Genomic DNA, 24739 nt, shown 5'->3' with positions numbered 1-24739 from the left:
TCAGTCACCTGGAGACTTGCAACACTTGTGGCATAGTGCTGGCCTTGCTCCTGTTGCAGAGCATTTACACCAGCCCACTGGTGGGTTAAGCAGGCGTGAGTTGCCCCTGCACTGGTGATGTACCAGGGGTGGGGGCGGGGATGCAGATTTGAGCCCAGGCACAGCCCCACAGACTGTGTCCTACCAGGCTCAGCAGCCCCAGCAATGCCCCGACGGTGGCAATGCCCCCCAGCGAGACCTGGTGCGGGAACAAATGACAGCCGAGGAGCCCAAAGAGGCTGAGCCCTGGGAGTAACTTCAGCCCTTGGGGTGTTATACAGCCCCCCAGGACCACAGGGAGCAGCTCTAGATTTCACAGTAATAACAGGGTCTTGCGATGGCCAGCGGTCCCCCAGCCATGCCAGCGGGGCTCCCCCCAGCCAGGAGAGCCCCACGGCTCAGCAGGAAGCCCCGGCTGACCCCCACTGCCAGCAGCTGGGCAGGCTTCACGCACCCTTCAGCAAGGTGCACGTCCGCAGTTCTTGGACGGGCTCTGCTAAGGCCACGTCTGGTTACAGGGCCGGGCTCCCGGGTGGGTTTTACCTGCTCAGGCTGACCCATTAGCAACTCAGTTTGCTCTGAGCAGCACGACCGCTTCTCCTTCTGGCCACGGGAAGTTCCCCTGGGTTATGTCTTAGCCCTGTAAAACACAGCATGGACTCCCAGGCTTCTACCTCTGCCAAGATTAACGTAGCCACCTCTGCAATAAATACAAGCTTTGATTTACAAGCAGTTGGGTCATTTAAGGTTTCATGGTCCTGCCAGCATTGAGCTCGCCTGCAAGCCGGCAAGACCCAGCAGCGCAACAGCCCAGGGGTCTGCACAGTCCCCAGGGCCCGAAGTCAGAGACCACTTCAAACCACCCACCCAACACAGACACATCAGGTAGGTAGCATTTATTGAGGAAAGTTCAGTACCGGGCAAGAAAGGGACTGATCTCCCAGTATTAAAATTATCATGACTGTAACCGAAGATTAGATTCTGTTATCTGCAACCTGCTGCTTCGCTAGTACCTCGTTCATGGCTCACAAACTCAGCAGGAAGGCCCGATACCCCCAAAAAGTTATGACCTGTTTGCAGTGGTAAAACCTTTGAGTGATGCTGTCCCCTTACTTCTCACCTCCGCTTCCCTCCATGCTAAGAGACAGCTGTGCCCCCCGACTGCAGCCCCCCCTTGGGGCCACATAAGGACAGGGCTCTCTGCAGTCCCGCCGGAGACAGGGCAGCTTACCTGCACACACACTCCAGCCTGCTCTGCAAAGGTCCCTTCCGCCCCACGGGGAGCTGCCGGGGGGGGTATTACACAGCAGATATGGTCCCAGCTGGCCTCCAGACTATCTTCTCCAGAAAAGCCCCGGGCTCTGGCCCCCAGTTTGCTATTTGCAAAGAGCATGGAGAGAATGACCTGAATGTGCAGATGCTTCCCACAGAGATGGGCTGGCCAGGCTTTGTTCCACAGGCTGTTAGAGTCCCTGAGCGTCCCGAGGGAAGGTGCGACTGGAAGGTGGAGTATTCACGTAGGGCTATCCTGCGCCCAGGGATCGCCACGTGGCAAGAGCTGCGGCAAGCGCAGCCCCAGAGCAGGGCTGGGGCAGGAAGGTGGAGCCCCAGCATCTCCATCCTCACTTCACCCACGCGGCTGGTGACACCGTCGCAGCGCATCCGCGCAGACAAACCCCGCGGCCACGCAGGCGGCTCTGCCCGATGCAGCCAGGCTCTTCTGTGCATGGGGTCTGCCAGAGAAGAGCAACCACGTGAACCATCGTCTCTAACCAAACAGCAGCGTTTTGATTCAAACTATTCCCTATTGGTTCTCCATTTGTAGTTACCCGTTAATACTCTAATGGTGTACCCCTCAGTGCTATTCACCCTCATTATCATTTGATTTTCTAGCTCTATTACAAAGCAGCGCCTGCATAAGGTGACTGTGTAAACATGCAACAGCCATACATCAGCCTCCTGCGGCCTCATGCTTCGCATCTCAGGCAGGCGGTGTAACGGGGGAGAGGGCTGGGCACCGCGGCACCTCAGGGGTTGTGGTCAGTGGGGTCACACTTCAGCATGACTTTTACCCCCTCGCCCCTCTTGGTGGTCTCGAATGCCTCAAGAGCCTTTTCCAGGGGGAAGCGGTGCGTAACCAAGGGCTTGACGTTGATCCGCTTGGATGCGAGCAGAGCAATTGCCACAGGCCACCTGCAAGGGAAACGCAGAGCAGGAGATGAGAGCAGTCAGCAGTTCGGAGCCCCAAGGAAAGAGCACAGAGGAGCCTGGCTTCATTACAGTAATTTCCTCAGCCCAGGCAACCAAGGCGAGTTTTGCCCACAACCAACCTTCCAGAGGCGGAACCTCACACATCAGGCATGGGAGATGGGGCAAGCCAACTGCTCTGGCTGTTGAGCACCCAGAGGGCAGGCACTGCTATACACAGACAGTTGTGGTGCTTCACCCTCAAGAGGCCGAGTAAGTGAAAATCACAGGAAACAACCATGCATCTGAAGCATCGACTGGAAAACAAAACTGCTCTGTGCCGCTCTCCTCTTGCCTTGCCTCCTTGTTTGCAGGCTGATCACAGTGGAGTTCAAACTCACCGACTCGGTGCAGAGAGAAGAAAGGAAAAGCCTCAGTCAGCTTCCAACCTCTTCTTTGGGGGAGACTCATGCAATTTGATTGCCTTGCCGCTCCATTTGAATGGGCCAAATCAGAGCGATGGGAATAAAAAGGGATGCAGCAGCTAATCTAATTCCCAAACTGCCTACTTAAAGACATTTCTCATTTTAAGAAGGAGCTTGACACATCTCACAACTCCTTCCTGGAAAACAATCTCTACAGACTAAGCACAGATTCCTGCTCTGCTAGGAAGAAACTACAGCTCTGAACACAGCAGAAACCAGGCTGCAAGCGTGCAGTGCTGGGTCTCAAGCCCTGCCCAAGGAGAACAAGACCAAAGAGAGAACAGCTGAGCTTCTCCTGCCTTCAGGGTGAGGCCAGCTGTCAGTACACTAAGAGACCTGCCTGTTCACAAGCCATGCAGTTCAGTTCTCCATAGAGAGCGCACACGCCTTCAGACTGGCTCCAGATATATCTCCAGCTCCAGTAAAATGATGAACACTAAACATGGCTCGTGGTCATCCACGCATTCACTGATCTCCAACAAGACTGACGACATGAATCCCGTCCATGACGAGCATGGAGAACAGAGCTGGGCACCACCAGCAAGGCTGGGTGTTCACAGCTTGACACAAGATGAGGCACTTGGGATTTTGACTCTTTGCCCAGAATTAAGATTCACCGTATCACTTGCCTCAAAATTGGCAATATAACAGTTAGGAAGGTAGACGCCAGGAGGCACCCAGCTTTTCACAAAGCAGTTCCGGGGGTCAGTGCCAGGCCAAGCTGCTGCTTAGAGATCTCCCAGCGCAAAGGCTTGAAGCAGCTAAAAGCTGTGTGTTCCTCTCTGCCATGCCACGAGCCAGCACACTTGTGGACAAGCCAGTCTCCTCCAAAGCACCCCCAGCACCTGGTCTTCCCTTTCTACAGGGCATAAGTTGAAGGCACAAATGTTAATTATGAATTTTTTTTTTCATTTTGGCCTGCTTGCTTAGAGCAGAGTAAGGGATTGTTGGGTCTCTTCCTTTCTTTGCACCAAATGCTGCGTGAAATAGGACAGTGGGACAACCCAATTGGGCTGCTTTGTTGTGGTCAAGTTTGCAGTGCAGGGCTCTTCCAGGAACCAAGGCAAAAAATGCAAGACACATCAGTCACGCTGTCTGCACTGCAGCGCTGGTATTTCAGTGTGACATGAGGTTTAAACAACTGTAAAGAAAACCAGCCTTTTCCACATCCTCTCTCCTTGTGGAAAGCAAGAATTTCTTAAGGACAGAGTTGAATATACATCAGCCCACCCTGCACGAGACTCACGTGTTGCAGTAGCGGAATATCCCCCGGATATCCACCTCCCGCACGGCAGCGTTCACGATGGGCACAGTGACCATCTCAGGCCCCAGCCCCACTAGCACCAAGGTCCCACCAGAACGAGTGGCCTGGAGAACAAACACACAAATATGTTACATTTTGCAAAAACCAGTCACCAGAGCCTACACAGAAGTAAAAAACTAAAGCTGCATTTTGCGGCTGTAATGGACTGTCCAGGGCACAACGGAGAAGCCAGGGGAGAGGCAGGATGCTGTCAGGAGCCCGTAAGTGTGAAACATGCAATAAAAAAGGCTTAAAAAGCAATCTTTCAAAAATCCCTGAAGGATTTTGGTATCTAAGTCTCATTCTGAAAAATGACTGGCACTTAGGAGTACGAAAAGTACTTTCGTATTTCAATGGGAGAGATTTAAAATTAAGAGCCTGATGCTCCACTGGATTTCTCTTTTTGTAGCTTGTCCCATTTGTCTCTTGTCCTTTCATTGTGAAACTCTGCTATACCTTCTCCACATCCTCCCGTTAGGCAGTTCATGGCAGCAAAACATCCCCTCCTTAACTGCTTTCTTCACCTGCTGGAATTAATTTTCTTAATTATTGTCCTTATTTGGACATAACTGCAACTTAATGGAAGACGCTGCCCTACTTGTACCAGCTGCCTGACACTGCTGCATAGCTCTGCTGGGGTTTCGGGGTCTTACTGTAGTCTCCTTGGTAGGTGGTAAAGCACCTGAACGTCAAATCAGACAATTATCTCCATGCTGTCTGCAAAGACTTTAACTCTTTAATTGTCTCTCTTTGCCGTCTAACGAGCACCTTCTCTCCCCCGCACCAAGCCCATTGAAATTAAACACTATGGGAGGGAAATGTCATTCACTGCTGCGTGCCAGAAAGAAGCAAGCCAGTGCCATCACTGCTTTACCCTGGGGACAAGTGGTACTCACATAAATGCCAGCCTGGATGCAGGCTTGCACTCCTGTACACTCCACAGTTATCTCAGGCATGCAGCCAAGCAGACTTTCCACTTTGGAGGCCACCTCCTGTGGGGTCTCATTCTTTACCTGAATGGTGAAATCTGCCCCCACCTCCTTGGCTTTTTGCAGGCGAGAGGCAGACAAATCTGGGGAAAGACAAAACAAGTCAAGAACTGGAGCATTATATGAAACAGAAGGGGAGCAAGAACCGAAGCCTGCGATCTGCTTCCTACCCCCATCTGATGTCCCAACAGAGCCACCCTCTCTGGTGACCAGCTGTCAGCTACCTCAGGAGAGAAGAGCGTATTTGTTACACAGTAGGAGAAGATGGAAAGCTGCAGCCCACTAGTATCTTCCCAAGAATTTATGCAGACCACCCAGACCAAAGGGCTTCCCACTCTTGCTGTAAGCAGGCCACCACCAAGGAGCCCTGATGGAAGCACACTCGTCTGAGGTCTGAACGCGCATTCTCAGGGCAGCACACAACCAGGAGAGGAAAGGGTCTACATTCCCTCCCTCAAATTCACGCAGCCTTCAGTGAGGAGGCAGGGAGGAGACCTGCTCACTTTTCCGGGCAGGCAGAGAAGGGCAAGCAATGGGGACAATTTAAAGACGCAGGAGATGTCAAAGGTTTGAGGGTGTGCTTCAAAGAGGTTGAAGTATAAACTCAGAGATGAAATCCACACCATGCAAAGCAATGTCCAAGTGAAAGAACAGCTGTCACTGCTAGACACGAGGGGTGTCTTCTATAAGAACATCAGTTCATAGATCTCTCAATTTCTCTTTGGTACTGAAAGAACATCGAGAGTGTGCCAAGACAAACTAGAAGGCCAAGCTTAACTCCAGAGGGCATGCAGATTGATGCAGGAACTGCAGCAGGAGCAGCCGTGGCCAAGCACTGGCGTGCTGCTGTGCCTGCCCTGGGCACATGCATGTTGCTGTCCCAACGCTCACCACAGAGCAGAGGAACCTCAGTGGAGGCAAAGGCAAAAGGCATCAGGAGGGCTGGACAGACAGGGCAGCGCTGACCTACACTCGCCCTGCTCGAACGGTGCCGTCGTCTTACCAAAGCTGCCGCTGTCTAACCCTGCACTGCCCAGTGCCTCTCTGGCCATGACTCACGAAGCAGCTTCACTAATTCATGCGGGACCTTAATCCACTAGTGAAACAGGACTGTAAAAACCCACCTTACACACACACTCAGCGAGTTAACCTAGGGAGGAGCCTACAGTGAAGCAAAAAACCACCACTCACTTTTGCATTTTCCTTCCCTGCTCTCAAGATGATTTGCTATTGCTCACACCCTCAAGGATCTCTCTCAAAGGGCACTAGGCAGAGGCAAGGTTGCTCTGACCTTGCACCCTGATGGCTCAGAAATCACCTGGCTATGGACAGCACAGTACCGAGAAGCCTTTCTGACAGGAGACGTCGGACCCAGAGGATCGTTAACGTGGCCATTTCACTTCTAATGGTACTGGATGAGAGCAGATCACGAGCTCTCTGAGGGCTTCCTCAATGAACCATCAGCAGATGCTTTCCGCTGAGCAAACTGCAGAACGCATTAGTTGGCAACACTAAGTGCGTCCCTGCTGTTACAGACCTCTCCCATCCTTTTACCCTCCTTGTAACAGCACTGGAGGCTGCTGAGCATCTCTCAAGGCAGTTTCCGCCACAGATGAATCAGCAGGCAAGCCCATAAGAAAAAGGGAGTGGATCTGGTAATATGGTGGACCTCGGATACCCTACTGACACAGAGCAACAAAGCTGGTGATGACAAATGTCTGTGAGGGCATGGCTGTACTCTGGTACTTCTTGACAGCGCTATAAATATCTTTTGAAGATCCTAAATTGATTTGTACCATGGAGCGAGCTGCTCTGGTGGGTAGCCACACTGTTTGTCTCTTCTCTTCCACATCCCCTGGAAGGAAGCCACACACACCTCTCCAGGCACCACTGGTGACCAGGACATCTCTGGAGATGAGGAGGTGGACAGCAGAAAAGAAGAGTGGCACTTCCCAGGCAGAAACAGCCTTTTTGCCTTGCACTGAAGCAGTGGTCTACAGGGGCCTGTGTGTTGGCACTGGAAAAGATGTCCAGGTCAAAGGAGGATGTAACAGCCAAGATTTCCTAGAACCAGGATTGAGGGGTGGGCAGCGTCTCCTGCCAGAGGTCCTAGGCTTGAAGACTTGGAAAATCATGCCTTTGCCAGGGGCACATTCGTCTCCAGGACACACAGCTTACCCACCACAAAGAAGAAAATACTGCTCTCACCAGGATGCAGTCTTCAGAGAAGTCAAAGATGGGGACAGGGAGGAAATATTAAGGGAAAAGAAGAGGACAAGGCCACTGCTCTGACATGAGCTGCTCTGACTCAGCCCCAGCGCTGGGAGGAAGCCAGGCCAGAGGTCCTGCCCTGCCCATTATGCAGCGAATGTGACATTAAGGGCAGGCGATGGACATGCCCCCACCAGCAGCAGGAGGGCTTGGGATGCCGGGTGTGGGCACACCCACTGAGATGAGCACCCAGGAAACCTGCGGAGGGAGTTTCAAGAAGCGAGAACAAAGAGTAATAAAATGCAGACGAAGGAGGAAAAGCCAAGGCTGAAAAATAAGGGCAGCATCACCCTGGAAGCCTCAATGTGCGCTCTCGTTCCTGTGGCTGCTATGAGTCACATCTGTCCCTCCCAAGCTCTAAGTGTTGGGCCTCGGGCCGCGTGTACGGTCATGCTCGACCCTCTGCTAGCAGAGCTGCACTCAGAGACCTCCCAGGCAGCAAGAGCTGCTGTTTTTGAGGCACCTGAAGAGCTAAGAAGCACTTCTGCCTGGCTTGGCTGGTGTATCCCAAATCTCAGTGTACAACAAGGAGACCACGGGGGCTCAACAGTGCTCCCAGCAATGGACCAAACTCCCCACAGAGTGCCCTGCTCAAAACATCAGCGTGCAGCAGATACAGCTGGATTCAGCCGTTTGTAGCATCTGCCCACTCACTAATATATTTTATACCGTGTCTTTGGCAGAAATACATCCAGAGGCAGTGTCCTGGAACGACAGGAGAGACAGGCTGTCCTGCCAGCCAATGCATTTCAAAGTGGCCACAAAAGTTGCTCTCAGGCAGCAAGACCCCACACCTCTCCTATAGCTGGCCTCTGGTTTGCTGACCTGCTCGGGAAGGAGGTCCTCGCGTTGGAGAGGCATACGGGACGCAGCAGCAACACCGTCAGACCCGTCAGGACTGTGATAACACCTTGGTACACCTGGCCTAAGTGAATCACTGCTAAGCACTTACTGAAGCTTACAGATCTGCAGGTTATCAAATGAGAAGGTTACCGTATTGTTTAGAGCTCCAGACACTTGTGAGTCTTGAGAAGGACCAAGTCGTTCGATTTTAAACCTTGCTGTGGCTGAACCCCACAGAACTCTTGGGAAACTGGTCAATTACACAATCAAAGGGTTGCATCTTGCCTCTAGTCAGAAATTTGTTTTCGCTTCCCAGACGTGGGAGCTAATTAAAGTTTTGGCTGCCAGACTAAGAGTAGCCCGCTCTTGTATCCCTGGTCCCACGGAAGTTATCAAATTACATTTAAGCTTCTCGTGATGGTTTATGAGCCAACTTAATAGGCAAATATTCTTGAAGCTCTCACACTTCCTATGTTGATCTTCTTTCACAAAGGAGTTGAACTCTGTTCAGTTGTTCATATTCCCTGACCTTGACTTCCAGTTTCTGGAAGGTTTCTGGAAGCACCAGCACCAGGACTTCAGATTTAGATAGCACAACTGGAATAGTTTCCCTTAAGTAGGAATTATTAAGTGTACCTTTAGTGACAGACAGAGTAAGGCAAGACAGCCCAACACCGCCATACGAATACCCAAACTGCCACTTCACTTACTGTGGAATAAGGCTGCTCTTTTACATGCCTCTAAGGAGAAAGGCAGCTTTTCAGAGCAACAGCAACATCCACAGCAAGGCAGGACAGGAGAAGGTTGCCCACAAATATCAATCACACCCACTCAGCAGTGGAGTGGAGAAAGCCATAGACCTCAGGGAAGAGTAGAGGAGGACCCATAAAACAAACCGATCTTCTGCACCCAACGGCAGTCCATTAAACACATCAAACCCCGCCCCCCCAAAAGGAAGAACACTAGTCTGCCAGGAATAAAGCAATAAAGCACTTCAGGGAGAAGGGCAACGGTTATCAGAAACACTAATACCTTTTATCAGGCAAGCCACCATATCTGGGAGGAAAGGCAAGCTTTGGTGCACACGAGCCTTTGGAAGGGCAGGGCTGAGCATCAGTCTCTAGCTACAGTGCCAGCTGCTCTCCAGGAGTCCCAGAGAAGGGACCCGACCCCTCGGCAGAGACATAACTTTCCAAAATTCATTGACTCCAGGTGTGCCAAAGACACTCTCCACAGAAGCTGTAAGGAGGTGAGTTCTCCCCAGGTCAGGAAAAAGCTCTTCTAGCTATTTCTATATTTGTGTATGGCTTGTCAAAACAAACACAAACATTTAAAGCCTTAAGTGCTGTGCAGACAAAGCTCTTCACAGACAAACACATCATAAAAACTCCAGGCAATGAATTCAAAGAATCTGGCAGCAAAGTACAAGAAGGCCTTTGTGGACAGACAGTCACCTCACAGGTGTTGGCTCCTAAAGCCGATGCAAAAAGCAGTTCCTTGAGCAGGGCAGCAAAATCCCCAGCGGCAACGAGCCAAACTAAACCCATTCCTCAGCTTATGTCACGTACAAATATTTGACTAGAGACAGCACCTCCATGGGTGTCTCTGAGCATCTTGGCCAAATACCTCTCAGGTGGGAGATGTCTACAAGTCAGGATCATTACCTAGGCCAAGGCGTAAAGACAAGAAAAGGTTAATTCCATGTAGCCGAGCTTGCTGACCCTACAAGCCAGGTACCAAGAACTTCCTATGGCCACCTGGAGCCCTGTGGGACGTGCCATACAGACCTGCTTGCCAGAGGTCCCCGGGAGCAGTCTACAGGCAGAGGCAACAGCAGCTCCCAGTGTTACAGGGAAGAATACACAGAGGCAGGACCGGGGACGGGGCAGCAGGCTGAGCCAGCTGCCTCAGCCCCACCAATCCCTGTCATCTCACCAAGCCCTTCCCCACCCAAGGACCGGGTCACCCACCAGCCCCTGCGCCAGCTCAGCTCGGCAGCAAGGTTCGTCATACGTGATTCAAGAGGCAGAGCGGCTTTTCCTGCTATAGCAATCACCATCCTCAAAGGACAACACTTCGCAAAATCTAAGGCCTGGACTGATCATGTCCACCAAGCACACGCCCACAGGGTGGGGCCAGCAGAGCAAAAAGTGCCACGGACCCAGTAGCAAGAGGATTTAGAGAGGAGAAGGCAATAATCTGCCTTAGGTTTTGACATGAGCTACTACTTAAGAGTGCTTCTGCAAAGGCAAGAGGGTGGGACCTGAATTTTGTCTCTCAATCCGAAGATGGAAACACAGTAATAGAGAGGTCAAAAATACACCTGGCCCAAAGTGTGGGAGGTGGAGCAACAGCCTTCTGAAAGGTCCATGTTGGGTCTGTGGCCCAAAAACGCTGCAGCAACCTGTGCTCATTGTCTAGTCGTACCTGTAACCGCTCCTCCCAGCCACCACTGCTCAGAAGGATCAAAGAGTAGTGGAAACACCACTTCCAGGCCCTGTCCAAACCCCAGGTGGAAATTTCAACAAGGGAATCTCCTGAGGTTACTTCAGCTCTCAATTCTTCTGGGCGAGCTACACAGAGAAGAGCCTGACCTTTGAGGAGAGGTGGAAGGAGCTGGGCTGGGTTAGCAGGGCAAAGAGAAGGGGGGATCGAACAGCTGTCTGGAACAACCAGAAGGGCAGATGCAAAGACGATGGAAACTCATTTCAGTTGTTGCAGACAATACAAGGGGAAATACTCACAAATGACAGTTTGTGAGTGGACCCCAGAAAAAGCTTCTTCATTAGGAGGTGGTGCAGTCCTGGAGTAGGCACCCAGAAAGGTGTGATCTCCATCCTCAGCGGTTTTCCAGGCACAGCTAGGCAAAAACATGGCTGCAAGCGGCAGTGGACTAGAAACCTCCAGGACACAGTTACGCAAGGAAGGCCCGTTTCTGAGATGCAGGGACCCTGAAAAGGTCATTTTAGTCATTGCAGATAATCAGTGGAAAACGAACCTCCCTAGTAGGACAGCAGAAAGAAGGGCAGCAAAAGAGAACTAGAGAGGGACAATGGGTCTGGACACAGAAAGAACCGTGAAAACACATGTTCAGGTCATCACCTAGCACTGGAAGAGGAAGGAAAAAAACCTGCTCAAAGCAAATCTCCAAGAATAGCTCCAAACAGGGTATAAAATATGCTCTGTTGCCTGTCTGCGTGCCTACGTGAAGACTAGAAGCAGATAGAATCAAGGTCTATAAGCATTACAGGGAAGATGAAACCTGATCCTCAAGGCTTGATCTATAAGCCAAAGGCAAAACACAAAGTTGAGGTCAGAAGAGCTCAAAACAGAAAAAAAAAAAAGAAAACAGTCAGTGATCAGAGGCACCAGGAGCAAGCAGAGCTTCTGTAACTCAGAGCTTTGTCATACAGATGCATTGCCTCTTCCCAAAAGACCTGCTCAAGTCTGAAAAAGGTCTCTAGGCTTGATCCAAGGACCACTCATTAGCCTCTGGTTTATTCTCCTCAAAGCACTGTAACTACTCCACCCGCACAACTTGTCTGTGCTAGGAAGCAGAATTTATTCCCCTGGTCCGTTAACCTAGCAGAGAAGCACCAGTTGCAACCTGCACCTTCTTACAGATCCCAATTAGGGCAAAGATCAAAGTGTTTTCCTGGGGAATGAGGCGTTTATTAGGATTCCCTCCAGACAGGCATGCTACTACTCCATTCATGAACAGACTTTCCATTGTGCTTGGGCTGCCTTCCCCAGCAGTTACCTTGAAGGAATAACGTGAAACTAGTCAAAGTGCTGTATTGTGGGAAACAGGCACACTCTTAAGACTTAAAAGGACTTACCTGTAATTACCACAGCCGCTGCACCCATCATCTTAGCAACAAGCACGTTAACAAGGCCAATTGGTCCTGGGTATAAACAGGAGAAAGAGAACATAAACAACTGCCAGACAGCACCAGCCGCAGGCTCTGAACATGCCCAGAGCCCAGCATGTCCCTAGGCTAAAGAAGACTCCGACTGTGTTTCCAGGTGGGCAGCTCTGGAATCACAGCGTCACCACGATCCCGGGGCAGTGAGACCAGCTGCTGAGAACGCAGCCATTGCTACACAAGGGACTCCGCAGGAAAACACCACCCACTCCTCTGCTCCCTCCAGCTGGTAGGCTCAGGACGCCCAGACACTGCACTTTGCATTTGGGCTGCTCAAAGGGCAGCACCATGGGCAAGGGCAGCCTCAAGTTCCCCTTGGCATCCCTGTAACTCTGCCATGACCTACACTTACAGCAGAGTCTAGAAACACTGCTTGCACCCTGTGCATCCCGCTCCACGCCGCAGCAGGCGGAGAACCCAAGGACTGAATATGTTCACCATACCAGAGCCAGACACGAAGACTTTGCTTCCCAGCGTGACTCCCGCCCTTTTGCAGGCATGGATTCCCACTGAAAGTGGCTCGATAAGGGCTCCTTCTTCAAAGGTGACATTATCTGGAAGCCTGTAAGAACCAGACACAAGCAACAGTCACCGAAGAGGTTTATGAGGGTGATGACAACAGTCACCGAAGAGGTTTATGAGGGTGATGAGGAAAGCCATGACACTCAAAGACCAAACATGGGTCTAGATCACAGTGGCAAAACACACTCTCACCTTTGGTCTGATGCAGGGCTGGAAGGCATTTCAAGAGGTTATATTGCCTCCTTCCCTCCTCTGAAGCAGCATCAACCTAAAGCATTTATCAGTGAGGTTTGCCTAAGCACCAAACACGGGGATCCACAAACTTCCCCACACCATCTCTCCAGCACTTGGTGAGTCAAGCCTAAAACGCCTTTGCCGCTCATTCCCTTTGAAATAAACCCCACAGTTGCGTATGTACCACCTCAAAGGCTGCCCTATGGCTGAGACCCATCAGTGAGCTCCCAGACCCCTCATCTGGGTTGAATCATTCAGCTCCACGCTTTTAGAAACATCTTGCTGCCAATGGCGATGCCACATAAAGCAAAGGCGGCCAGATCCAGCTCTCCCCACCACACCCTGGATGTCCACCCCTGATGCACCAAGTGCTTCAACCAGTGGACTGGTGCCAGCACGCACCCTCCCAGCAGTCAAGGAAAATGTGTACAGTGGCTACAAAACACCTTTTGGACAGAAACAGCACCGTGATGCAGCTAGATGGAAAAAAGCAGAGGGGGGCAAAACCCTTCTGAACTGCTGACAGAAATAAATTCCAGCCCCACAACGCAGCCCTCCAGAAAGCCACCAGCGTGGGCTCTCACTCAGCGGCTGCCGGGAGCTGTGTCTGCAAGGAAAGTCTTTCTGACAGCCCCAGGAAGCTTGAAGTCAGATCTGAGCCAGGCCAACACAAAGACAGAAATGACAGTTGTGGGAAGGCAGCTCTAAGATGTCTATATGTCCCTTATCTCCAGGAGGCACTGAAGGGCTGACTCCAAAAGTTCGGTTGCCTGAGAGTTTGGCATCACATTTGCTCCTACTGGGTCTGGATACTGCACCGTCAACGGGGAGGGCAGCTTTGCAGCACAATCCCACCTCCATCAAATTACTCGGAGTACCCAACAGAGAGTCTGTTCGCCTGCAGAAGGACAGACAACACCTGCCCAAATATGTGAGAACCCACTGAGCTCAGGCACCATCTTTTCTTAGCAAATTTGTGCTCGCAGAGTGACTTCATGCCAGGGAATCTGCTCTGCATCAGACAGCCACAGCATTGCTGATTTGAACCCCGGAGCACCAGATCCAGGCTTTGCATTTCACAGCTTAAGAAAAAAAAAAATTTAGCCGAAGTAATATTTACTCAAATTGGAGAAAAAAGCAGTTCTCTCCCTGGAAGAAGACAGCTACAAACCAGTCGCTTCCTCCCAAGCAAAAACTTGTGATGTTGTCACAAAATGTTTTTAACAACACACAGGAAATCAGTGACAGCGGGTCTGGAGAGTGAGAAGTTAGTCCCATCCAGACCAGCATCTCATCCTGACAGCAGCTGCTTGGGATCTGCTTTGAAAGGAGCTTCCTGCCTGAGGACTCTCATGAGAAGAGCATTCAAGTGCCTCCTCCCGACTGATTTGATGCTGAACGCTTCCTCTGCAGACACCAAAGATCAATCCTGAGGATGCTCCTGCTCATGGAAGTACGAGCTCCACACAGACTGAGAAAGAACAAGCTCCACAGGTAGACCAGTCTCAGGGGGGCACTATTTAGGCTAACTCCTTGTGTAAATGCACTTATGTGAGTATAACATTGCAGAGGTTTATTCGGGTTTCTAGTGTATTTGCCAGAGTACTGAAGTACAGACTTGCTTTTAAGCAAATTCAGAAGCAAATTAAGAAGTTCATGACCTGCTATGCCACCTGGACGTTCACAAGTCTATGGGGCCGGATGGGATCCACCCGAGGGTTCTGAGGGAGCTGGCGGAGGAGCTTGCTGAGCCGCTCTCCATCATTTACCAGCAGTCCTGGTTAACTGGGGAGGTCCCGGACGACTGGAGGCTCGCCAATGTGACTCCCATCTACAAGAAGGGCCGGAAGGAGGATCCGGGGAACTACAGGCCGGTCAGCCTGACCTCGGTGCCGGGGAAGATCATGGAGCGGTTGGTTTTGAGGGCGCTCACGAGCCATGTGCGGGACAACCAGGGGATCAGGCCCAGCCAGCACGGGTTCATGGAAGGCAGGTCCTGCTTGACCAACCTGATCTCCTTCTATGACCAGGTGACCCGCCTAGTGGATGAGGGAAAGGCAGTGGATGTGGTCTACCTGGACTTCAGTAAGGCCTTTGACACTGTCTCCCACAGCATTCTCCTAGAGAAGCTGGTGGCTCACGGCCTAGACAGGTGCACTCTTCGCTGGGTAAAAAACTGGCTGGACGGCCGGGCCCAGAGAGTTGTGGTGAAGGGAGTTAAATCCAGTTGGCGGCCGGTCACGAGCGGTGTTCCCCAGGGTTCAGTGCTGGGGCCGGTCCTGTTCAATATCTTCATCAATGATCTGGACGAGGGGATCGAGTGCTCCCTCAGTAACTTTGCAGACGACACCAAGTTGGGCGGGAGTGTTGATCTGCTGGAGGGTGGGAAGGCTCTGCAGAGGGACCTGGTCAGGCTGGATCGATGGGCCGAGGCCAATGTATGAGGTTCAACAAGGCCAAGTGCCGGGTCCTGCACTTCGGCCACAACAACCCCAGGCAACGCTACAGGCTTGGGGAGGAGTGGCTGGAAAGCTGCCCAGAGGAAAAGGACCTGGGGGTGCTGGTTGACAGCCGGCTGAACATGAGCCGGCAGTGTGCCCAGGTGGCCAAGAAGGCCAACGGCATCCTGGCCTGTATCAGAACTAGTGTGGCCAGCAGGAGCAGGGAGGTGACCGTGCCCCTGTACTGGGCACTGGTGAGGCCGCACCTCGAATCCTGTGTTCAGTTTTGGGCCCCTCACTACAAGAAGGACATGGAGGTGCTGGAGCGTGTCCAGAGGAGGGCAACGAAGCTGGTGAAGGGCCTGGAGCACAAGTCTTATGAGGAGTGGCTGAGGGAACTGGGGTTGTTTAGCCTGGAGAAGAGGAGGCTGAGGGGAGACCTCATCGCGCTCTACAACTACCTGAAAGGAGGGTGTAGCGAGGTGGGTGTTGGTCTCTTCTCCCAAGTAACAGCGATAGGACAAGAGGAAATGGCCTCAAGTTGCGCCAAGGGAGGTTTAGAATGGACATTAGGAAAAATTTCTTTACTGAAAGAGTGGTCAGGCCTTGGAACAGGCTGCCCAGGGAAGTGGTGGAGTCCCCATCCCTGGAGGTATTTAAAAGACGTGTAGATGAGGCGCTTGGGGACATGGTGTAGTGGGCATTGTGGTGTTGGGTTGACGGTTGGACACGATGATCTTAGAGGTCTTTTCCAACCTGTATGATTCTATGATTCTATGATTCTATGAAATGTGTCAGTCCTGCCTGAACATACTAAGAACATACTCAAGTTTGCTGAACTGGATATGCAAACAGATGTGTAATGCTGGCAGCTTAGTGGGGCCACTCAGCGCCACACAAAAAAGCAGCTTAGCAGGGACACTGCTTTCTGTTCCTGTTCTGCTCTACGTAGGATGACTTTGTTTCAAATGACAGAGCGAGGTGTTAGCAGCCAATGTGGTGCTTCCTGAAAAGCAGCGGTAAAGCTAGCTCAGCTCAAAAAATCAGACAAAGACCTTCAGGCACCATCCTAAGACGGCAAGGATATAAAAAGACAGCAGAAAAGAAACTAAGAGCAGGGAGCAAATGAGAAAAGGAAAATAATTAAAGGGTAAAGCAGTGGTGACATCCCAGGAAACGTGCAAGAAATGTTTGTTTATGTCTGGCACCAAACTACACCTACTTGCCAAACCGTTTGCAAAGTGGCTGCCATCTAAGCCTTATACATGTTATTTATGGATCAGAAAGCAATAAAACCTTTTGCGTTCAAGTAAAGAGTGCTCACTGCAATGCTCAAAAGGGCCAAGAGGCAATTGCTTCAGCTAATCGCCCCCAGGGAGTATATATTTCTCTGCAGAGGGAGCACCGACTAACTTGTAGCAGTAGCTGGCACTGTGCTTGTAGTAGCGGCACAAGTTCCCATCATCAGGAGGCGTCGCGCAGAAGAAGATTGTTGGAGACAGATTATAGCGTCCAGTTTTGCAGAACTCATCCATTTCCCTTGGGACGCCGGGCTCGATGGCCACTCGATCACCTGCCAGGGTGAAAGCAGACTGTGTTACTCGGGAAGAAGGTGGGCACATACGTATGAGTTTCACCAAACAACCACGGAAGACAGCATGAAACCCTGGCACAAAAGAAGCATGAGGGACATCTGCTAACTGAGAAAGATCACGCTGCACGCACCAGGCAAGTTCCTAACACTTCCTTCACGGCGGCCTCATCACCAAGATCTTCACAGTTACTTGAAAAGAGCTGGTGTTTCAGAGGCACAGACACAGAGCAGATGGAAGCTCTGTCACATACAAACCTCTGTCCAGCTGCCCTGCACTCAGCCTTAGCAGATGAAAAGGCAGCCCTCACCCCAGGCAATCGCACGGTGATCAGAATCTCTAGTAACTGGAAGAGGAAATAATTAGGACAAAACAGGCGAGCTCTGCTGGCCACCATGCTGCCAGCTGGAAAGGGCTGTTCCTTGGGAAAGGAGCTCATGGCGCAGAAGCACACCCAGGAGTGAGGCAGGACAGACGGGAGATAGAGGACATCTGTGAGGGGACACCTGTGAGGGCAACAGAGACATCTTCATGCTACAGCGGAGTAACCCAGACTGCTGGAAGGACACATGCTGCAGGACAATGAGTAATTATTTAATTGCAATCATGAGGCAGGATGGACTAAAGAAAACTGTGTGATCACAGTACAACTTGCAAGTAGACAAGAGACACAAGACAGCCCTTTTTATTTGGCAGAGGAAGCCAATCAAAGCCAAACCTCTCAGCGAAGCTCTCCACCAACAGGCCTGCAGTCAGACACAGTGACAAGCAGGAGGATGGATCGAAGAAAAGAGCCGTCTAGCCCTCTACACCACCTGTGATATGGCCAACGGGGGCTGTCTGGGGGTGAGAGGAGCAGGACAAGCACATACTGAATGTTCTCCCAACCTCCCATTACATTCTGTGGGGCCTTCCAAGCTGCATGTGGTTTCTTTGTATTTAGTAACCCTTGACAATTTCTCCTCCACCTTCTACCCTGTAAACTTTTAGCATCCACATCATCCTTTGCCAAGGAGGCCTGCAGGTCTGCTACATCTCAGGAGAATGCTGCACCTGGGTCTCACTGTCCCTTGCTCTTGTACTGGAGGAACCAGAGAACAGGCAATCTTTATGTGCCCTCTCCCTGCCCTCCATGAGCCTTCAGACCTGTGTCACATGTCCTTGAGTTGTCTCTCCAGCTCTCCTAGCTCAAGTTCCTGACTTAGTTATTCGTCATAGAGACGCTGCTCCACATTTTGTCATCTCCTTGTCCTCCTCTGAAAATTTTTCACTTCTTTTATATCCCTTCGGAAAGGAAGAGACCAGAACTGCCTGCAGAGCTCCAGATGTGCAATGATGTCCTCTGATTGAGTCTCTATCCCTTTCCTAACATCGATTTGCAGTTTTCACCATTACTGAGCCAACATTCCCATGCACTCTGTCAGAGCCAAAGGTCCCACTCTTCAGCAGTGATAGTCAGCCCATCATTTTAGATATCAAGCTGGTTTTGTTTCTTCTGTCATGGGCACCACTTTATGTTTATCTGCGTTGAATTTCACCTGCATCTTATTGGCCAGGCACCCTTAAGGTGTCTCTGTAACTATTGCTAGCTCTCCCATGTCCCATGCTATCATCAGCAAACTTCGCAAAATTCGCTGCTCAGCCCATTTTCTAGGACATTCATGAGCACAGCGAACTGTAAAGGTCACACCACGGGGCCTGGTACACTTGCTGCAGTGACCTCTCTCCACAGCAGGAGGCCATTTGCTCCTTCAAGAACACACACAGCGAAGAAACATTAACAGCAGGTTGTTGGCAAGAGCAATACACACAGTTTCTGAAGCTTTATCTAAGCTTCTTCAAAGGGCACCTTGTACCAGCATGCACTCTGCTCTGCAATAAAGTCAGACCAGCTCAAGATATCCCAGGACAAAGCATACTTAAGAAATACCATAAACTACAGTGGCCAAGCTGGGTGGATTAATAGCAGCACAGTGACACTCTTTGAAGGAGAAGGTCACACTGTGCAATTCACAGCTCAGAACATCAGATAAATTTACCCAATAAAAAAGCACAGTCTGTTATCAACACATTCTCAGGAACTGATTAGCAGGAAAACAAGTAAAAAGACAGTTTTGATTCCAATTACCTGGTTGCAGATGAGTCACTCCTGACCCCACTTTGATGACAGTCCCGGAAGCTTCATGCCCCAACACCATGGGGTCCTTCACGACAAAATCCCCAATTCGACCATGCTGCCAGTAGTGAACGTCAGACCCGCAGATCCCAACAGAATGCATCCGCAGGAGGACGTCTGCCAGAAAAGGAAGAAACGTTCCTTGTAGAAAAACTTACCTTCTCGGGCACTGGGAGAGTGACACATGTGCTGTCCCTGTGCCCCACAACAAAGGCCAAGCCAGCATTGAAAGATCCGAATTTACTAGCATTAAATAAATGTATCAGAACTGCACGTGCACGCATTAGGGTGGATGGCATATTGACGAGATACCTGCTGAAATACAAAACTATACAAGGATTTACAAATCAGGAAAGCTTAAAATATGGTAAGAGCTCTTTAATGGGAAATACATGAACTGATGAAACAGGAAGCAAAAAAAGCCAGATAAAGGGGTGTATCTGTGACTGCTCCAGCTCTTCTTTTCAAGTGGAAATGCAGCATTATCTGTTTCAGCCACACATTCTTTTTTGGATTATTTTATACTTTCTCAGAAATATTTTATCTCTTTATAATATCAAGGAGTGACAAAAGAGAACGAGAAAATAAAGAGATTAGTAAAGAAAGCAGACAGAAGCAGTCATGTCTGGACCTACCATTGGGACCCGGTTCTGGGATTGGGCGGTTTTCCTATGGACAAAAAGAAGAAAAAAGCATTCAGCTGCTTATGCATAGCCATGGGAATACCTCGCGGAAAGTCAGTCCAGGTTAGCTCAGGTAAATCCATAAGCAGATCAGATTTTTGGTTCTGTCTGCTCAATAAGACATCGCTGTGCAACAAGGAGGGATATAAATGTGCAAGTCCACGCTTCCCCATTTTGCTTGCGCAGTGGAGTAACGTGGGCATCCGTTGTGAGTTAGCACACAGCCAGCTTGTAAATCCACTCTGCAAATTATTTTGCAGTAATTTCCCCTTCCCTGCCCGGACAAGAGCCACTAAACTTTCCTGCCCTGGAACAGCCTCAGGTTTCAGCTGAATCCTTCATCCCACTGGCTGACAAAAAAATTCACCTTCTGTAACCAGGAAGGTTCTGAACCACCTATTTCTAGGTGCATTAATATTGCAGTGTTTATATTATTATTATAAACAATAGGAAATATTTTTACTACTATTTTTACTATAATAATAACTCAATGTATAAATCAATTGTAAACATTACTGTAAATCACATTTAAAGTCACATCCTCTTGTAACTGGCATGACACCTCTTTATGGGATGAATGATACAACCAGAATTATAAAAGTAGTCGCTTGGCCCCAAGTCACCCTTCCACCCAAAAGGTCTGCAGGCCTTTTGCCTTCACTGAACTCCCTCAGCTGCCTCAAAAGACAAAGGAATAATTTTGTTGGGTTTTACAACATCAAGACAGTACAATACCCACCTGGCACCCACCTCTACGATCATGTCTCTAAGAAAAGCCCCACCAAAGTAGCTAGTGCTAATAATTAACTCTTCATAATCCATTTCCTGCTCAAATTTTCATGCTTCTTAGATCCCTTCACCCACAGCCCAAAACTGGGCACAAGACCTTTGAGCAGACCTCCTATTCACACAGTTCCTCTTCAAAAATTTGGTGCATAGTGAGCCCATGGTCGGTTATTTCTCCTTGCAAGAGCATCTTCAGTTAGCAAGAAAATTGATCTCTGGGTTTGAGAGATGAGCAATCGCTTTATAGCGCTCCTCCACATATTAGCTTCACCAGTTAGAAGCTGCCACATAACAATGAACACGAGATTTTTTGCTGCCCTACTGCAGAGAAAGCAGGGTATCCCTTCCTGCTTTTGGGGAGCACCGTTCTGCATTTTAGCTAATTAAATACATTTTCAATCCCAGCATATTCCTCAACACGTACTTTGTACTTCACCAATCTAAACATCATGAAAAGAGAAATTCTGGAAACACATTCTCAGAGCGCTGCTCTGTTAAAATACCTGCTGAATAATCGGTGTGGTAAGTGGGTAGGATGGCCCAAATTCTGTTGACTGGAGTGCAAATCAAAGTACAACTCAACCTACTGACATTTTCAATGTTCAGAACTGTATCTGCATTTTTTCTATGTTTGTTTTGTCCCACTAAGGACACAGCCCAGAGCATTATTTTTAAAAGAAGCTGATCTAGATATATCCTCTTATATAAAAAATGTCCAATAAGCACGCAATCTGGTAACACATCAGAGGTACAGAGCACCTCAGCCATCTCAAAGGGACTGAACAAAACAGTCCATGGTGAGAGAGAAAGCAAGCCAACTTCTAGCTGAAAATGTGCATGTGGCATTCCTCAGCCCAGAAAAAAACACTTTTTTTTCCAATAACAGCTGTGCCGAAAAACAGACATCTCGGTGGAAAGTGAATCCTCCAGCCTGATTTGTAGAAAACAGAGAGTGACCAAACTGGAAGACCCCAAACTATTTCAGGACGCATGTTCTGCTCGCTGTCCGCTGTTTACTGAGAAGTTCAGAGTCAGTAACCGGTGTCACTGAGATGTGAAGGAAATGCCGCAAATGTTTTCTGTGAAAGGAGATATATAAAGAGAGGATATGCCACATGCATAAAAAACAATAAATCCTCAAATGGCAGCAAATGTGAGCCTGTGGCAACCACCTAGGATCAAGAGGAGAGTCAACAAAAATGAAGCCAACACATTTTCACGTAATGCAGGTCAGCTGTTGAAGTCACGGTGACTCTCCCCATGGGAAACACATTCACAAGAATCAAGAAGGGTGTGGGAATTACGGGGAAGATGATCTCACCTAACTTTAGGTATCAATAACACAGATAAGAAGTTCAGAGTTCACTGCCCGGACTGCTTACGTGATCAGCGGGGCAATACAATGAGTGCCATTCACATCGTGGTAAAGACACTTTAGAGAAGCCCAGGAATATCACACCCCGAGGGGCTGCCAGTAAGGCCAGGGGAGCACTGACGACCACCTCCAATGTCTCCAGCAGTACGAATATCCCAAGGAAAACTCACATATCTGGGTGTAAGCCAGTTTAGAGACCAGCAACATAAATAGGATGGAGCCAGCATCCACCCTCACAAGTCTCATACATCTTTCTAAATCACAGGGGTTTGGAAATCTGTTCTTGAACTAGAGGGACCATCTCAATTCTCACTCACTGTGGCGATGCCTTTTATTTCTAGTAGAAGTCAGGCTGCACGTGCTTCTAGTGAAATTGCAGTTATATCAAAGGTGGCTGGGAGCCACACAAGAATTACTCTCACGAACACCGCTTAGCCTTTGGCACGTGTCACTTGAGCTGTGCAGGAATGGTAAAAAATCAACTGCTTCCCTGATAATCATCCCCCAAACGAGCTGCTGCAGGTATCCAAAGTCTGTGTGTTCATAAGAGCCCTCCTGCAAGAACTGTTTGTACAGAAAACTGCCTGTCAATGTTTGCCCATGTAACTCTTCCTTCCCCAGTTTGGCACTTGCCAAACTGGCAAACACAAACCTCTAGCAGCGCCGCAATGATTCAGCACCCAGGAACATCCAAGTGTTTGCGGTCAGAGAAGCAGAATCAGTCAGAAGCACCGACAAAAACTAAAGGCCCCCCTCTCCATGGGTGTACTCCAGCACAGGCACAGGCATGACCCGTGCGGCTGCTGCCTTTGAACCCTCCGTCCTGCTTCTCACTCGGGCTCCCACGAGCCCCAAGAAGCCACAGGTCACCCTCCACCTCTGCTGCCTGGGAAGGCCTCCTTCACCGGACTGTTCGACCGAACAGCACCCGCTCCCCGTCGCGACCCAAGGAAGGGCTCGGGCGGCCCTTAGCCATGGGGCAGCCCCGAGCTGTGGGCTCCCCGCGCCCCGCTCGCCCCACGGCTCAGCTCCCCCGAGCGTGGGGGCAGCCGCTGCCCTTCCCCGCTCCCAGCCCGGGGCCAGTTCAGCTCACTGACCCGGCACCGGTCGGGGGGAACGGGGGGACGGACGCCCCCCACCCCCCGGTGCCGGGGGCGCAGCCCCAGCGGGCTCCCGGCCCCACGGGGAGCTGCCTGCCGGCGCGGCGGGGCGGCCCGGCCCGGCTCCCCCCAACCCCCGCCCGGGCCGCGCTGCGGGGCCGCCCCCGCCGCCATCCAGCCCGGCCGCCACGGTCCCGCCGCGCCGCCGAGCGCGGTCCCGCTCCCGGCCCCCTCCGCCCGGGCCCCGCTGAGCCGAGCCGAGCCGCGGCGGTCCCGGGGCCGCCCGCTCCCCCCGGCCCGTACCAGGCGCAGGTCCCCGGCTCGGTGCACCACCACGGCCAGGTTCTGCCCCGGCGCGGCCATAGCTCGGCGCGGCGTGGCTGGGCTCGGCGCGGCGCCTGGGTCCAGGGGCCGGCGGCGGGGCCTCCCGCGGCGGGGCCGCCCCTCTGCCCCCGGCCGCCCTCTGCGCCAGGCCCGGCGCCGCCCCCGCGGCACGGAGCGGGCAGGCCCCAGGCCCCGGCCCCAGGCCCCGGCCCCAGGCCCCGGCCCCGGCCCCAGGCCCCGGCCCCAGGCCCCAGGCCCTGGCCCCGGCCCCGGCCGCAGGCCCCGGCCCCGGCCGCAGGCCCCGGCCCCGGCCCCAGGCCCCGGCCCCGGCCCCAGGCCCCGGCCCCAGGCCCCGGCCCCGGCCCCAGGCCCCGGCTGGGCTTCTGCCACAGGGCGCCTGTCAGGCCGCAGTGTCGGGCCCCCTCAGCCCCGCAGCCTCCCCCCGGCACTCGCAGCGGCTGGAGAGCAGCTGGGGGACCACTGGCTGCCCTCCCTGCACCCCCACCCCGGCCACGCGCGGCTGGGGCTCGGACGCAGCGGTGACGGTGTTTCAGAGCGCGACTGAGTGCCAGGCTCTCGCGTCGTGTCCGCCCAGATGCGTGCGGCTGCCGTGCTGAATGGAGCGGCTTGGTTCATCCCGCCGCTGGTGTGAAGCCGGCGTCAGTGCGGCGCTGCGCACTTTGGCTAAAATTCAACAAAATGAGGGCCTGTGCGCTTGCCTGGACCCAACCAGACGCACGTTGGAACGTGGATATCTCAGCTGGAAGTATGGCTTATTGGGAAAAAACTTGAGATTATGGGGATTCTGGGTCTCAGGGATAAGAGCTTTTCTGCCCAAGATCCTTGGCTAATGGAGTTGGCAAAGATCTCAAGAAGGTTGCCCTCTCCAGTGCTCCCGTAAGAGCAGTCTGAAGCTGAAAGCTTTCCGAGCTTGACTTCCTTGGAAAAATAGAAAATGTACAGGATATGTCATGCTAAGTTGCCAGAACCAGCTAAAAATAGCCTGCACTTCTAATATTATTGCTTCCTCCTGCTTGCATGAGTGGGAGTATCTCTGAATTTGCTTTCCTTCTTGCAAAAATGTTTCACCTTCCAGGCAGACGAGGGCTAATGCATTTCTTTTCTTCCTATCAGTGTCACTCCCCATAATGCTTACCTGAGTTGGAGTCAGCATCAAATTAGTGGCCGTGAGCCGCCCCTGTGGTTACTCTGAGGGCAGAGGAAGGAATGTGTGTGCGAGGGAAACTCTGATGAAGCGCCTTACTCAGTGTTTACACAGCAGTGCAATTCCTGCCGCATCCACTGACTCAAGTGGATGAAGCAGGAGTATTTACATTTCTGCAAATTTCCCTGGAAAGACGGGGAACGGCCATCTCTTCCTGGGCACGCTCGTTTTCTCAAGGCACCTGTTCGTGCCTCTCCATTTTGGGACATGTTTGCAGCTAGCCTCCAAACTTGACTTG

General features: G+C 51.4%; 1 protein-coding gene across 1 annotated transcript; it reads right to left on the bottom strand.

Annotated features, from left to right (window-relative positions):
* Positions 1 to 920: 920 nt before the first annotated feature.
* On the bottom strand, positions 921 to 23386 carry SORD (sorbitol dehydrogenase). The gene is made up of 9 exons (XM_075160651.1): positions 23256 to 23386; positions 19644 to 19677; positions 18961 to 19125; positions 16654 to 16813; positions 12487 to 12605; positions 11957 to 12022; positions 4911 to 5086; positions 3958 to 4079; positions 921 to 2232 (listed from the first exon to the last, which is right to left on the bottom strand). The coding sequence occupies exons 1-9, from the start codon at positions 23313 to 23315 to the stop codon at positions 2067 to 2069; spliced, it is 1068 nt and encodes a 355-aa protein (XP_075016752.1). The 5' UTR covers positions 23316 to 23386; the 3' UTR covers positions 921 to 2066.
* Positions 23387 to 24739: the final 1353 nt, after the last annotated feature.

Source organism: Calonectris borealis, chromosome 11 (assembly GCF_964195595.1).
Source record: "Calonectris borealis chromosome 11, bCalBor7.hap1.2, whole genome shotgun sequence".
NCBI lineage: Eukaryota > Metazoa > Chordata > Aves > Procellariiformes > Procellariidae > Calonectris > Calonectris borealis.
This window is presented reverse-complemented; position numbering and strand designations above follow the sequence as displayed.

What these genes read in the sequence shown, in the direction of transcription:
- SORD (XM_075160651.1), bottom strand. Translation starts at nt 23,315, where the DNA reads ATGGCCGCGCCGGGGCAGAACCTGGCCGTGGTGGTGCACCGAGCCGGG. An exon ending in AGTGACTCATCTGCAACCAG is followed by an intron (nt 16,814 to 18,960) that starts GTAATTGGAATC and finishes TCACCCTGGCAG; the next exon opens with GTGATCGAGTGGCCATCGAG. An exon ending in AGTGCCAGCTACTGCTACAA is followed by an intron (nt 12,606 to 16,653) that starts GTTAGTCGGTGC and finishes TGGTTCTTACAG; the next exon opens with GCTTCCAGATAATGTCACCT.